At 48.9% G+C, this 16,399-nt stretch overlaps 1 protein-coding gene across 2 annotated transcripts in view; it reads right to left on the reverse strand.

Annotated features, from left to right (window-relative positions):
- The window catches only part of GGA2 (golgi associated, gamma adaptin ear containing, ARF binding protein 2), a 47,187-nt gene extending 31,315 nt beyond the window's left edge, over positions 1-15,872 (reverse strand). Inside the window, exons 1-3 of one of the 2 annotated variants that reach the window (XM_023189317.2) lie at positions 15,678-15,795; positions 7,941-8,050; positions 1,080-1,164 (exon numbers count right to left, since the gene is read on the reverse strand). In XM_023189317.2, coding sequence (XP_023045085.1) covers positions 1,080-1,144 — 65 coding nt within the window. In that variant the 5' untranslated portion in view covers positions 1,145-1,164; positions 7,941-8,050; positions 15,678-15,795. Of the gene's footprint in view, positions 1-1,079; positions 1,165-7,940; positions 8,051-15,677 lie in introns of both variants that reach the window. The other variant, XM_023189316.2, reaches the window with a different exon arrangement.
- Between the last annotated feature and the right edge of the window lie 527 nt (positions 15,873-16,399).

Here is a 16,399-nt window from a genome sequence, read left to right on the forward strand (position 1 = left end):
AGCCAACCCCCAGCCCCCAAACTCCAAGCTTCTATTCCCAGCCCAGTCCCATGCATAGCCAGAGCAGCACAGGCCCTGCATGGCTGTGATAAATGCCCAGGAAATGCTAGAGCAGAAAGTGCGATCAAACTCTGGGTTCAAACTGGCCAAATATGCGACACCACACAGATTAAACATCTGGATGGGCCAGGCACAGTGGCTCATGCCTGTAATCCCAGCACTTTGGGAGGCCAGGGCAGGTAGATCACCTGAGGTCAGGAGTTTGAGACCAGCCTGGCAAAAATGGTGAAACCCAATCTCCACTAAAAAAAATACAAAAATTAGCCAGGTGTGGTGGCACGTGCCTGTAATCCCAGCTACTCAGGAGGCTGATGCAGGAGAATCGCTTCAACCCAGGAGGTGGAGGTTGCAGTGAGCTGAGATCACGCCATTGCACTCCAGCCTGGGTGACAGAGTGAGACTCTGTCTCAAGAAAAAATAAAAAAAAGAAAACAAAACAAAACAAAAACAAAACATCTGGATGACTCACTTGATTCTGAGTCTTCAGGTCCTATCCAGATGCTACAGAAACAGAATTCAATAAAACCTTCCCCCTTTCCTTTTTCTTAAGATTACATTTAAATGGTGGAGAACACACAGATCTCTTTTAATTAGGTAACGTGTCTATATTCTATCAGTAACATTCAGAGTTCTCCTCAGCATTAGTGTTTTATAACACTATTTAAAATTAATAACTGCTAGTTGTAAATGAGCTATCTTGTGTTTTTTTTTTCCCCCACATGAATTTGCTAATTTTAGAAAAATAACGTTCTCAGGATTGTGGGGGAAAATGAGAGCATGAATGCCGGCCTGACTGTATTTCTATTTTTTTGAGACAGGGTCTCGCTCTGTCACCCAGGCTGGTCTCAAACTCCTGGGCTCAAGCGATCCTCCTGCCTTGGTCTCCCAAAATGCTGTGATTACAGGCATGAGCCACCAAGCCTTGCCTAGAGAGCTTAACCCTAAAACAGTCTTGAGAGACAAAGGCCTACACTCAGTGTGGGGTGCCCCCAGGGTCAACTATGTGTAAGTCACCTTACCCATTGGGGTCAGTGTTCACCTCCTCACAGAAATTCTGGATAGCTGACCAATCCTGTTCCGACATGCTTGGGTCTGTGGCTTTGTCTGTCAAATACATAATAAAGTTAGAGAATGCATAATAAGAAGAAATTTACACCCCTCCCCATACACACGGTGGCCAAGGGCTGTCTTATCACAGATCTACAGGATTGGACCAGTGGGCAGACAGCTGGAAGGAGAAGAATTGTGCCTGCGCTGCCCACCACCATCCAGCACAGCGTTGGGCAAATAATATGCCCTTACTGAATATTTGCTGATTGAATGAACCAGCAAATTAAAGAACAAGCTGGCTGGGCACAGTGGCTCATGCGTGTAATTCCTGCATTTTGGGAGGCTGAGGTGGGGGAATCATTTGAGGTCAGGAGTTTGAGACTAGCCTGACCAACATGATGAAATCCTGTCTTTGCTAAAAATACAAAAAAATTAGCCGGCGTGGTGATACATGCCTGTAATCCCAGCTATTTGGGAGGCTGAGGCAGGAGAATCACTTGAACTTGGGAGGCGTAGGCTGCAGTGAGCCGAGATCACACCACTGCACTCCAGCCTGGGAGACAGAGGGAGCCTTTGTCTCAAAAAAAAATTACCTGACAAGTTATTCCCCTGAAAGCAGCTTCACTTTTAATGCAGAGGTTGGCCCGGGTGTTGTCTTCACACCCGAGTTGGGATGCCCCCACCTGGCCTGCAACCAGTGGAGATAGAGGAGAGGCCCCCTGGAAGTGTCTCAACTGAGTAACAGGAAGACAAGAATACGCTACCAGAAGGAATACGCTACCAGAAGGAATACAATCCTGCCCGTTCATAAAACTTCTAATGGCAGCGCGGTGGCTCACACCTGTAATCCCAGCACCTCATGGGACTGAGGTGCATCACTTGAGCCCAGGAGTTTGAGACCAGCATGGGCAACATGGGGAAATCACGTATCTACTAACATTTAAAAAAATTACGACCAGGCACGATGGTGCACGCCTGTAATCCCAGCACTTTGGGAAGCCGAGGCAGGTAGATCACCTGAATTCAGGAGTTTGAGACCAGCCTTGCCAACATAGTGAAACCCTGTGTCTACTAAAAATACAAAAATTAGCTGGGCGTGGTGGAGTGTTCCTGTAATCCCAGCTACTCAGGTGGCTGAGGCAGGAAAATTGCTTGAACCCGGGAGGTGGAGGTTGCAGTGAGCTGAGATGGCACCACTGCACTCAGCATGGGCAACAGAGCGAGACTCCATCTCAGAAAAAAAAAAAAAAATTAGCTGGGCGTGGTGACATGTGACTGCAGTCACAGCTACTCAGGAAGCTGAAGTGGAAAGACTGCTTGAGCCTGGGAGGCTGAGGCTGCAGTGAGCCAAGATCACACCACTGTACTCCAACCTGGGCGGCAGAGTAAGGCCTTGTCTCAAAAACAAAAAAACAAAACAACAACCCTTCCAATTCCCCTCTGGCCATCCAGTCCTGGCCTGACCAGCTGTTCTGATGAGAAACTATACTAGTTCTGACAGAGCAGCTCTTTCAGGCTCTAGAAATGACGTGTTGCTTCTTGGGGCAGTACTTCTGATACTGTTATTCTCCTGGCCAGAGTGTCTGCTCTGTGCCTCTCAGTGCCCTATCCATATTCTTACAGACCCGTCTGAACTTCCAGCTCCTGCAGAAAACTCCCTCCCGCTACAACAGCCCCCCTGCCTCTCCCTCTGATTACTCAATACAGCACAGAGTTGAACTTTTCCTGACTGCAGTCACATTTATGTCATGTGGAAGTCAGGTATCCAGATAGGGAGAGTCATCAAACAGGTAATTACCATCTTCCTGCCCACTGACTCCATTCTAAGTGAAGAGAGAACACAAGGGCGAGGGAAGGATCCGTGATTCCTATTTTCTCCTCCCCACTCCCTCAAAGCCCTCTCCCTATGTTCTGTATCTTAAAATCCTATCTACCCTTGAGTACCAATTCACATTCCACCCTAAAGACTTCTCTGATCTTTTTATCTCCCATCCCCATAAAACAAAAGCTGTTTCCTCCTCCTCTGAACAGAATTTTATCTGCCCCTTCTCCGATAGGGATCTCCAGCTACACCCCTTATTAGTCACAGGTACTTGGACTCTCTGAGCCTCAGTTCCTCAACTATAAAATAAAATAGGGCTAGGCACTGGAGCTTATGCCTATGATCCCAGCACTCTGGGAAGCCAAGACAGGAGGACTGCTTGAGCCTAGAAGGTCGAGACCAGCCAGAGCAACACAACGAGACCCAATCTCCACAGAAATTTTTTAAAAAAATTAGACAGCTGGGCACAGTGGCTCACGCCTTAATCCTAGCACTTTGGCAGGCCGAGGAGGGCGGATTGCCTGAACTCAGGACTTGGAGATCAGTCTGGGCAACACAGCGAAACCCTGTCTTTACCAAAATACAAATAATTAGCTGGGCATGGTGGCATGCATCTGTAGTCCCAGTTACTCAGTAGGGTTAGGCAGGAGAATCGCTTGAACCCAGGAGGCGGAAGTTGCAGTGAGCTGAGATCGCGACACTGCACTCCAGCCTGGGCAACAGGGCGAGACTCCGTCTCCAAAAAAAAAAAAAAAGGCCAGGCATGGTGGTACACACCTGCAGTCCTGGCTACTCAGGAGGATCACCTGAGCCCAGGAGGTCGAGGCTGCAATGACCTATGATTGTGCCACTGCACTCCAGCCTGAGAGGACAAAATGAGACCCTGTCTCAAAAATAATAATAAAAACAGTCTGGGCACAGTGTCTCATGCCTGTAATCCCAGAACTTTGGGAGGCTAAGGTAAGAGGATCGCCTGAGCCCAGGAGTTCATGACAAACCTGGGCAACATAGTGAGGCCCCATCTTTCCAAATGAAAAAATGAAATAGGGAAAATAGTACCTTCCTCATGGGACTGTCATATGATTTAAAGGAGAAGGCGTCTAAAATGCTTAGTACAGCAGCATGCAGTAAGAGGTCTATAAAGGATAATTGTTCATTATTATGTACAGTCTCTGGCTTTTACTGTAATATGTACACATGCCTTGTCCTACCTAGACAGAATGAAACCTTGAGGGTAGAAACCATATCTTCTTTACAGTGCCTTAGCCATAGGTACAAAATAGAAACTCATCAAATAAATTATTTAAACCAGTGATTCTCAGCGACTATGTCTGAATCACCTAAAGTCTATACCATTTAAGCTTCTGTTTCAGTTCACTACAAGGTCAAAGTTGACACTTCAAAAGAATTCTGACCTCGCATGTGATCGACCTGGAGGGAGAGAACAGGAGAGGCAGGGAGAGAACAGGGGGAGGAGGCGGGGAAAGAACAGGAGGCATGACCCAAACTCCCCTCACAGAATCCAGCCTTCCCACTCCTCTCTGGCTGCCAAGTGAAAGAGACATAGCACTGATGGGCACCAGCTTTTTTTTTTTTTTTTTTAATATGGAGTCTCGCTCTGTCACTCGGGCTGGTGTGCAGTGGCACCATCTTGGCTCCCTGCAACCTCCACCGCCCGGGTTCAAGTGATTCTCCTGCCTCAGCCTCCCGAGTAGCTAGGATTAGAAGTCCCTGCCACCACGCCTGGCTAATTTTTTGTATTTTTAGTAGAGACGTGGTTTCACTATATTGGCCAGGCTAGTCTCTAACTACTGACCTCGTGATCCGCCCACCTCGGCCTCCCAAAGTGCTGGGGTTACAGGCGTGAGCCACCATGCCCAGCTGACACCAGCTTTCTTAAAGAAAGAAAAAATCTCTGAGGTTAAATTACGTTTCAAACTCTTAACCAAGGCCAAACAGCAAAATAATTTACAAAATGTAAGGTTTCTTTCTTATTTGCTAGAACTTGTATCATGAGGACTCAATCAAGATTTATCAGTAACCCCAGCACTTTGAGAGGCCAAGGCAGGCATACCACCTGAGTAGGGACAGGGTTTCACCATGTTAGCCAGGATAGTCTCGATCTCCTGACCTTGTGATCCACCCGCCTCAGCCTCCCAAAGTGTTAGGATTACAGATGTGAGCCACCGTGCCTGGCTTAGTTTTCTTTTACATAGGCCTCTTCGTTTGTTGAAACTGTAAGATGTTCCTCACATTGGAGAAACCTGAAAGCTCCCAGCAGCCAGCAATTGAAAGGTAGGGGCTGGGCCACCAGCAGGGCGGGGCCTGGTGAGCCACGTGCCTAGGCTCTCACATCACAATGGGGGCGAGGGCGCGTGGAGGGGACTCTGGGCCTGATTGGTTCCTGGGAACCAGGAGGGAGCTCTGGCTGTTGGCAGAGCAACCTCCTTCAGTAGGTGGGAAGCAGTGGAAGGAGGAGGAGCTCCCTCTGTGCGCTCTCTTCTCCGCAATCACAGCTCTCAGGCTTGCTGCATCTAGACCCATTCTAAAGAAACCAAACAGGTTCCCAAGGGACCCTTGTAGACAAGTCAGCTCAGGGGAGGCGGATGAGGCGGGGTGCGGGCTGCTGGTGGGGTGCAGCCCCATAGCCAGGGGCTGGCCCTGCCAGCGTGCCTTTGCTGGGAAGAGGTGGAAGTGCTGAGCTCTGCAGACTTGGAAGCAAGGGAAGGCCCAAGTTGCGGGAGAGGAGAGGAGCCAGGAGCCCAGCTGCCTCATGGGGAACACGCTGAGCTGTTGCTTGTGTGCCAACGCCAGCCCCAGGCAGGGTCTGCCCAGGGGGTCTGCGGAGCTGTACTGCGGCTCTGACATCTATGAGGTGGTGGCAAGCAGAGGTGCAGGCCAAGGCAGAGAGGAGCAGAGGCACAGCAGATGGAACATGCTGTTTCCCAATGCCAGCCCCAAGCGGGGCCAGCACAGGGGTTCTGGGGAGCTGTTCTGCAGTGCTGACATCTAAGAGGCAGCATCAAGCAAAGGTGCAGGCCAAGGCAGAGAGGAGCAGAGGTGCAACAGATGGAACATGCTGCTCCCCAATGCCAGCCCCAAGCAAAGCCAGTGCTGGGTGCGGTGGGCGGAACCGCCCTGCAGCTATAACATCATGGAGGCGGGCCACACCCCACTGCTGTGAAGCCTACCTAGCCAGATTTAGGAGCCTGTGAGGGCCATGACCTGCAGCACATCAGCGACCAGGAGATGCCCAAATATTTTGCTTCTGACCATCCAAGGGAAAGCACACACTTTTTGAGAAAATATCAAAACAGTGTGCAGGAAAAGAGGAGGAGCTCTCACATATATTATATACCTCCATGGCATCTTGATAGAAAATACAGCTCTTGTTCCACCATACTGCTAGATAATAGCAGTCAGCCAGCCTGATCTTAGACACACATTAGAAAGTGTGACTTCGGCAATATATTACAATATAAAACACAGATACGCAAATAGATCTGTGGCAATTTTTGACAAGCCAATATATCTACTTTCACAAGAGAAGTTTCCAGGCAAATCCTTCGAGCATGATCCCAAACGCAACTGTACTTTCAGATATTTCTGTACTCTTTTTCAAGTCATAAAACAGCTCCATGTGCAGTCATAGCTTTGGTGTACATTCAATGACTTTTAATGCTAACATCGATCTTTGTCCTACCAATTGGAAAAAGTTTGTCCTCGGAGCCATGTTTCTTGCCTCCAAGATTTGGAGAACTCGTGGTCTGTGGAGTGTGGATGACAGCCAGAATCCCAAGGACATGGCAGTTGAGAACATGAGCAAGATGGAGAAGTGTTTTTTGGAGCCACTTGAGTTTAATATTCCTGTGTCTGCCAGTGTTTATACAAAATATTACTTCGACCTGCATGCCTTGGCAAATGACCATGACCTGTATTTTCTATTTAGTTTTCTTCACAAAGATAAAGCACGGGAACTGGAGGCTGTGTCACCACCGTGTGAATACAAAGACTTGCATCGACATGCCACTGCTATGACAAGGGCTATCAGCATGAATTTCATTGGTATTCGGTGCACTAATGCCATCTTAAAGAGAGAAATTAACGTTATAAAATCCTGAACTTCTCAACTGTAAAGACTAGAAAATATCACTTCTGCTGAAAGAAACAACAAAATTAGGATTTTCTTTTTTTGTTGTTGTTGTTTAGATTTTCATCTAGAGGAAACATCTTCACGTTAGCCACATTGTGGAACTGGATGACAGTGGTATGAACAGTGGGTGCCAGGTGCTTTCTGCCCTTCTTGTTCCACTGGGTTCAGATGGCATTCCTAGGGCACCACCTTCTTGAACAACTGTTGGGGAGAAGGAGTGTCACATGGACACAGCACATCCCTGCTCAGAGTCCACAGTCACCCACAGTCTCAAGCAGGTGCCAGTGGTCTGAGCTGAGCTGGAGTCCAAAAAACTTTAATTGGCTCCAGATTTGTGAGAGCACCTGGGTTTGGTTCTCTGTCCACTGAGGCACTGAATGCATGATGGCCCAAAACTCAACAATGGTGGGAAGAGAGAGTGGCATCGGGGCAAGGCTGTCACTACTCCAAGCACCAGGGTGGCTCAGGCCTGCTCATCTAGTCTTTGGAGGGAATCTGTGCATGTGAAATGAGGCCCCCATGTCATGGTTATAAAGGAAGAGATGAAATCAGCTGATCTTCCCCCAGGCCGATAAGAGATGAAATCAGCTCATCTTCCCCCAGGCTGATAATGGTCATACCACCTAGGGAAGCAGTAAAAGACCTGGCCTTGGGATTGTTAGGGGAGCTATGGAAGTGAAAACTGAATTTACCCAGTTCCAGGAAAACAACAAAGGAGGAACATCTGGGTTCAAAACTTTATGAAAAGATCATTTTCCCAGCTAATATTGTCATGGTGCACTGCATGGTCTCAGCACTTGCCAACAAAACAAAAGCCTCTTAATAATTCTAACACAGGGACACACTGCGACTCACATTTTCCAGTGCACCTCAGTGGTTCAAGAGATTGCTGGTGCTGCCTGCATCTGTCAGTCTGTTCACATATGGAGAGGAGCAGTGGTTCTCACGGGAGCAGCTTCTGCATCCTGAAGAAGTTTGCCCAGATATTTCTGGTTTTAATAACTGGTGGCACCCACTGACATGCAGTCAACAATGGGAGCAGATGGAACATCTTGTGCACCTATGGTGCACAAGACTGCCCCCCTTCTCAATCAAAAAAGAATTTTCTGGCTTCCAAAATAGAAAGTGCTGAGGATCAACTGCCCCAGAGTCTACAAGGGAAACATTTTCTGAGACTTTCTTTTTTTCTTACAAGACCACCAGATCCCCACCAATGTGAGATGTTAGGTTAAGTTTTTGTGCAAGGGTGGATGTGGGGGACAGAATCCTAAGACACCCCAAGATCTCTGCTATCTTTTGTTATGCCCTGAATCCTCACCTTTCCTTGGATATGGCCAGACCTGTGCCTTGTTCTAGACATCTGAATATGGCAAAGTGAGGGAGTGGCTCTCTAGGAGTTACCTTTCCTTTCATCGGGAACAATAGGAATTCCTATTTTCTTTCTTGCGTTTCCTTTCACAATACAGTGGTTTGGAATATCCCACTGTTGATTTGCAATTTCCTCCTCCAACCATAGTCGATGGCCCTTTATATGTAATTAAATATTTTCATGTATTGATTTTTTCTGTCTGAAGATGAAATATTAGATGAACCATGTCAAAACATTTAATGCAAAGCCTTCAGTGGTTGTAGAGTCTACTCTTTGGTGAATACACAATTTTATCTATTTTATATATTAAAAATTGTATTAGTTGTGATAATGATATTTTCTTTTTTATCTTTACTTGTCAGATATAGTTACTTTTTTCCAAAATTAATGATATTGTAGATTTGATTTAAAATACTTCTAGAATATTTGGATTGATAGTTGAAAATAAATGGCAAAATAAAGAGTTGCTGAAACCTAGTGATAATGTACTTATGATGGGTTATTATCCCTATCACTGTTAAATGTTTAAATTTCCATGAAAACCTATACATAAAAACTTAAAATTTTGTGTAAAAGCCTTCGTGCCCTGCACTTTAGCCCACTGCATAATGAATAAAAGGAAAATGGATTCTCCTGCGACGGGGAAGAAAACAAAAAGATTTATCATGGCTCAAAAGTCACGGTGATCATTGTCATTTTAAAAAGTACCTACTATGAGGCCAGGCATGGTGGCTCATGCCTGTAATCCCAGCATTTTGGGAGGCTGAGGTGGGCAGATCACCTGAGGTTGGGAGTTCAAGACCAGCCTGACCAACATGGAGAAACCCCATCTCTACTAAAAATACAAAATTAGCCAGGCGTGGTGCTGCATACCTGTTGTCCCAGCTACTTGGGAGGCTAAAGCAGAACTGCTTGAACCCAGGAGGCGGAGGTTGCAGTGAGCCGAGATCACGCCATTGCACTGTAGCCTGAACAAGAACAAAACTCTGTCTCAAAAAAAAAAAGAAAGAAAAAGAAAAAGTACCGACTATGGGCCAGGTACCATGCCAGATGTCCTCAGAATCCAGGGTGGCACAAACATCTACACCATTTTACAGATGACGAAACCTACCCAGCCACAAAGCAAGGGAATGGCAGAAACAAAAATTCAGTTGCAGGCTGGTCCAGCTCCACAGCCTGGATGTGTTTCTAACCACTCTCAGGGTGAGGTCTTCAGTTCCTTGACAAATTTAGGGCCTCTCTTGGAAGCCAGCTTGATCTTTGTGCTCATAAACTCCTTGAAGGCAAAAAGGAGGCCTGTCTCATTCACTCTCATAGGCTCCAGCACCTAGAAGAGTTGCTGGCAGGTACCTACTGAATGAATGATTCTTCTTTTGCTAGACAGTGTTTGGCCAGCTGGCTGGACATACTGATAACACGGGGAGATGGCTATCTCAGTCTGAAATAACTGGGCCCCTAAACACATAATCCCAGCCTGCACAAACTATTTCAGAGGACTTGCACAGATCCAAAAAATGACCCCCAGGGGGCCAGCAGCTGGGTCTGACCAGGCCACAGCAACCCCTGCAGGTCGGTTTGATACCAATCTGCTCCAAGGACTAGCTAGGGGCCAGACAGGGCATGGCCAGGGAGAAATTCAAAGGATGCCTTCTCTGTTTTGGGCTATCCCAGACTCCAAGGTGGTTTATTTACAGCTGGCACTTGAGCAGGACAGAGGGGTGCTGAGAAATAACACTGCTGCCATGTATTTCCTCACTAAAAGCAGTGTTTGTATGATTCATTTCAAGCGTGCTACAGGGCCAGAGGTGTTAAGAAAACAGCTGAGACCTCCAGCTGTGAGTGAAATGGCTCATCTAAGATTGACTAATTCAGAAGCCAAACCATTCCAAGTCAGCTGCCAACCAACTGGGGTCATGACTCTGGCACCAGCAGCTGCCTGTGCTAGCAAGGGGAGCCCCAATGCTGTGGGGAAGCGGTCACCCCAAGAAGCAGAATGCAATCCTTCAGCAGTCCACGCTGCAGGGGGACTCCTTCCCCAGGAGGAACATGTGGACCCCAAGAGTCCGGCAATCGTCCAATTCAGCACGTGTGAAAACCTCCAAGACCCAGCATGGGAATGTCCTACACATCATTCCAAGTGGAAGGAAGAAACAGATTTACTGAGCACCCAACTTTTACTAAGCCATGGCCTCCCTGGCAGCACTACCAGAGCTAGAATCCCAGAGTCCAAGAGGAGTCCTGTTTTTAATAGCGCAAGGCTAGCAACACCTAAGATGTCCACCAACAGGGACCCCGTTAAAGGAATCCTAGGACACCCATACAACAGGGCGTCTAAGGCTTTTCATTTAAAAGAACAAGGTGACTACATCTGCAGTCATGTGGAACAATGACCAAAATACATGAAGTGGAAAAAAAGGCTGCAGAACCGAATGACAGAATGCACAGGGGCTGCTGTTTGTATTTTTAAGGCATGAGATTCTGGTAACAGCTTCCTGATATTCCTCTGGGAACAACCCCTCTCCTCAATTCTAGGTCCCCCATTCACCTTCCCCACCCTTGGCTCTGGGTTGGGTACTGTACCCCACCCCACCCCACCCCAGGTCTGGCCATCTTCATATTTCATGACCCTGGGTCATGCTGACTCCAAGGTGGACACAAAACCCAAGCCGACAGGCAGAAGAGCAATAACTCTTGCAAATCAATGGAGAAAAGAAATGAATTCAGCTGGGATTGTAGTATGGAGAAGAGCAAAGCAGAGAAAATTCAATCAAAGAAGTGAACCATGGAGCTCCTGGACTAAGCCTACCCCTACTCTGGGACTTTCTTTACTTTTCTTTTTTTGGTAAGTGAGTATGGGTATGAGTTAGTTTCGATTACTTGCAGCTATAAAAGCCTAATGATAATAATAGCTGGCTCTTCTTGGGCACTTACTACAAGCATAGTAAGGCACTATTTTAAGTGCTTTCTGTGTACTAAAGTCTTTGATTCTTTCAACAACCCTAAGGACAGGTTTTATTACTCTCTTCCCATCTTAAAGATACAGCTGCTTTGTTTGCAGGGACCTGAGCTTGGCCAGTGACCTGAGCTTGGCCATTCCTCAAACACCACCCCCTGGTGACTTCATCCAGCTCAGACCCACACGCATTTGCCTTCAACTACACCCGCGTCTTGGCCATACCATCAATCCCACGACCCCCTTATCCCTCCATTGCAGCACCAATGCCCCGTCATCCCCAACAAATCTGGCTTAACCCATCGTTCACTTCTTCTCTGCTCCTATTCCCAGAAGAAAAACAACAACAACAAATACAGCCATGAAGACTGCAACCCGCATTCCTAATGTCCAGTCAGCACTCCACAGTCCTAACACAGGATCGCAGCAGGGAGATGGGTAGGAGTGATCCCATCCCACTCAACCCTGGGGAAACGTGGCAGTATCTAGTGACATTTTTGGCTGTCATGACTGGGAGGAAGGGTGTGAGCTTTGGTATCCAGTGGGTTTAGGCCAGGGATGCCACTAAACATCCTATAGTGCACGGGTCAGCCCCCCCAACACAGAATTATCAGGACCAAGATGTCACTCATGCAAAGGTTGAGAAACCCAGCTATCTGTCTGGGTGGGCCCCCTTCGATTTGCCTCACCAGTCACTCCCCCATGCTTCCTCACCTTCCTCAAGTCCCCTGTTCCACTTGAGCACCTAATACTCAGGTGGCGATGGTGGCACTGACAAACTTGTTTGCATGTGCAATCATCTTGATCTCCTTCCCCAGACAGTCGGAAAAACAAAAGGTGTCCTTCCTCTCTGTAAGGCCAGGTCCGCCCTTTTTGCTCTGGCTCTGAGCACCTTCAGGTCCCTCTGCAATGGATGGGACACTGGACCCAGAATCGGGGAGGGGCAGTTCCCCAAAGGAACATCAACATGAAGGGGGCTCACATGTCCCCCCTCCTTCTAAAACAATCTCCTTTACTCATAAATTCCTTCTTGCTACCCTTTCTCCCTCCTTCTACATTCAAGCCTCATGAAAAACGGCTGAGGAGGCCACTGGCTGCACCCTCCCCACACATTTATTCTGCCTGGCCTTCCCCCAAATTATGGTCCAAAGTCGGCGCCAACTTCTGAAAAACCAAGAGATTTCACTTAAGAATATAGGTTCTAGTCGTTCCTGAAAAACAGGAAGATCTAGCAACTTTGGGACATTGCCCCCAAAAGCTGGAGCTTAATACAATGTATATGCCATGAAAAAAAACATAATAATAATAAATCAATTAGGCCGGGCATGGTGGCTCACGCCTGTAATCCCAGCACTTTGGGAGGTCAAGGCAGGTGGATCACCTGAGGTCAGGAGTTCGAGACCAGCCTGACAAACATGGTGAAACCCCATTACTACTAAAAATACAAAACTTAGCCAGATGTGGTGGCTAACACCTGTAATCTCAGCTATTTGGGAGGCTGAGGCAGGGGAATCGCTTGTTGAACCTGGGAGGTGGACACTGCAGTAAGCCAAGATCATGCCATTGTATCCTAGCCTGGACAGGAATGAAACTCCATCACACACATACACACACACACACACACACACACACACACACACACACAAATTAGCCCGTTGTGGTGGCGTGTGCCCGTAATCCCAGCTACTCGGGAGGCTGAGGCAGAAGAATTGCTCGAACCCAGGAGACGGAGGTTGCAGTGAGCCAAAATGGCACTATTGCACTCCAGCCTGGGCAACAGAGCGAGACTCCATCTCAATAAATAAATAATTAAATAAAATAAATAAAAATTTTAAAAAAGCTAGAACTGGGGAGGCTGATGTGGAAAAAATGCTTGAACCCAGGAGGGGCAAGCTGCAGTGAGCTGAGATCGTGCCACTGCACTCCAGCCTGGGTAACAGAGTGAGACTCTGTTTCAAAAAAAGCTGGAGTTGAAGAACTGTGTCCTTGGGCAGTTCCAAGCCCAAGCACTCCTTTTATCTCCTCCACCTGAGGCAGCTACTTTCTCTTACTCCGGCTACATTTTTTGTTTTTGAGACAGAATCTCACCTTGTTGCCCAGGCTGGAGTCCGTGGTGCAATCTCATCTCCACTTCCACAACCTCTGCCCCAAAGGTTCAAGCGATCTTCCCACCTCAGCCTCCCAAGTAGCTGGAATTACAGGTGTGTGCAACCACACATGACTATTTTTTGTGTTTTAGTAGAGACGGGGTTTTACCCTGTTGCCCAGGTGGGTCTTTAAACTCCTGGCCTCAAAGGATCGCGCCACCTCGGCCTCCCAAAGTGCTGGGATTACAGGCATGAGCAGTCCTTTTTTTTGCAACTCCAGTCTAAGCCTTCTGTTCTCCATTACCTCCTAAAACTACTACCTTCTGTCTCTACTATTTAACTCAAGGACATCTCATTAAATAACTGGTTGGTTACCAAATTCAAAGTTCCCTCTTCTCCTTCCTCATTCTACCCCATTTTTAAGCAGCAAAACTACCTTACAACCACATCCCTCCTCTGCTATCAGTGGGTGCCCCTGCAGGTCTCCCCCTGCCTGTTTCTGCTCAGCCTTCAGTCTTCTCTTCCCATCTGCCTCTTCAATGCTGGGGCTCCCCACGCTCTCTCTCCAAACCTCTGCTCTTAATATACACAAGCTTCTCCCGCAAGCTGACTGCCAATGAACCAGACTTCCAAACGGTACATCCCACACTCGCCCTCTCCGGTGCCAACCAGCTGCCTAGAGGGCATCTCTTTTTTGACTATGCCACAAGCACCTCAAACTCCACATCTCAACCTTCTCTGTCTAAACCAGCTCCTCCTCACAGGACAGACATCTGTAACTTACCAGTTCCTCGAGCCTGAAATCTGCGATCTAGCCTAGATTTCTCCTTGTCCCCTGTCTCCATTCCAAGGCACCGCGGCTGCTGACTGCGCCTGCTCATTACTTCTCCCTCTCCCCACTGCCTTAGTCCTCCTGCGACCCCCAACCACCACCAAAAGAGCTTTTTAGCTGCTCTCCCTGCCTTAAGTCTCACCCTCTCCGCCCAATTTAGCACCATATGGCTGCAAGTGACGCCTTTAACAGGCTTCCTTGATCAGATTCTCTGGCTGAAAACTCCCAAACAGCTCCCCTGCCCTCGTAAAAAACAAACTCCTTTCTGCAGCACACAAGGCTCATGAAGATCTCGCCCCAATTAGCCGTGCAGCCTTTCCCGGATTCCTGCGCTTTCGCCTTGCACTCCAGCGGACTGACCTACTTGTTCCCGAAGCGCTCCACATTCTCTTGTCCCCAGCTTTTGCACATGCAGTTTCTTCTGCCTGGAATGCGGTCGGCTGTGACGACCCCCAGGTAAACCAACTTCTACCACAACAGGTGAAACGAATGCCCTCCTCCTCCTCGCCAATCCCGTTAGTAAGGTGATGTGACTACCGGCCTGTACCCACTAAAAAGTGTTTTTGTGAGCAAGGACCCTGTGTTATGCATCTCAGTGTTCCCGGCACCTAGCAGGGCTGGGTACGAGGGGAATATTATTTATCCTCTTTATCCTCAATCCCTCATTGGTAAAAAGGAGATAATAATAGCCCCTAAGATTACTGTGAAGCTTACAAGAGACATGCAGAAGAATTCCGGCCAAGGAGTTTGAGCCTAACCAGGGTAACATAATGAGACCCCGTCTCTCGGGGGGGGGGGGGGGGGGAATATGCGTTTAAAAAAAAAGTCTGGCCAAAGTAAACACAAGAGGTAAAAAAGCTCTTTTTGACGCGGTAGCCAGATAGAGATCTTTCTCAGCTCCAAACAGATTGCGTGTCTTGCACGACTGCGTCTCCTTAAGCCTCAACGTCCCCGCTTCCCTAGTGGGGTTAATAATAGAAGCCAGCTCGGGGTGGGAACGAGGATTAAGCAGGGCTGAGCCGCTGTGAGCACAGTGCCTGGCGCAGGGGAAAGCGCAGGTCACGTAGCCATTGGTATCGGGGTCGGGGTCCTGGTCCTGTTCTGCGGCTAAGGGAGGGGTGGGCGGAGGGGGAGGGGCAGAGCGCAGACGGGGGTCGCAGCCCCGGCGGATAGTTGGGGCTTCTCTCCGGGGACCCCTGGGCGATCCTCCCCACCGCGCAGGGCCCAGACCCCCTACCCGGCCGCCAGCCTCCCCTGCGGCCGCCCGCCCAGAAGCAACGCCCCGGGAGGCGGGAAGCGAGGCCTCACGTGCGACGCAGCGGCCGCGCCGAGGGCCTGCCAGGCTACTCACTGAGCCACAGCTCCAGCGCCGCTGCGGGGCCCGGGGGACCCTGGGCCGACTCGGTTCCCGCCACAGCCCCCGCGCCCGCCGCCACCGCAGTCGCCGCCATCGCCTCAGCCCCGACGCCGCGGCCGCGGCCACCGCCGCCTCAGCTGCCGTAGTCGCCTGGCGCTCTACTGGGCTGACTGCGCGGCAGGCGCGGAGGGCACGTGACGGGGCGGAGCCGCTTGTGCCACGCCCACTTCCCAGGCCCGCCTCCACGCGGGGGGGGGGGGGGCCGGGATATATCTCAGCCCAGATCCCTCTACCCAGGGCGGGTCTTCTGAGACCACTCAGCATACGGTTGCTAGATAAAATACAGGACGCCCAGTTAAATTTGATTTTCAGAACGTGAATAATTCTTTTAGCATTTTTATTTTTTAAGAGATGGGGTATTGCTCTGTCCACTCAGGCTGGAGTCCAAAGGCGTGATCACGGCTCACTGTAGCCTCCACCTCCCGGGCTCAAGCGATCCTCCCGCCTCAGCCTCCGGAAGAGGTGGGACAACGGGCGGGTACCACCACGCCTGGCTAATTTGTGTGTTTTTGGTAGATACTGGATTTCACCATGTTGCCCTGGGTCGTCTCAAACTCCTGGGCTACAAAAGATCCTCTTACCTTGACCTTCCACAGTGCTTGCATTTTTTTTATTTTTTATCTTTTTCGAGATGGAGTCTCTCACTCTGTTGCCTA

This window comes from Piliocolobus tephrosceles, chromosome 17 (genome assembly GCF_002776525.5).
Source record: "Piliocolobus tephrosceles isolate RC106 chromosome 17, ASM277652v3, whole genome shotgun sequence".
Taxonomy (NCBI): Eukaryota; Metazoa; Chordata; class Mammalia; order Primates; family Cercopithecidae; genus Piliocolobus; species Piliocolobus tephrosceles.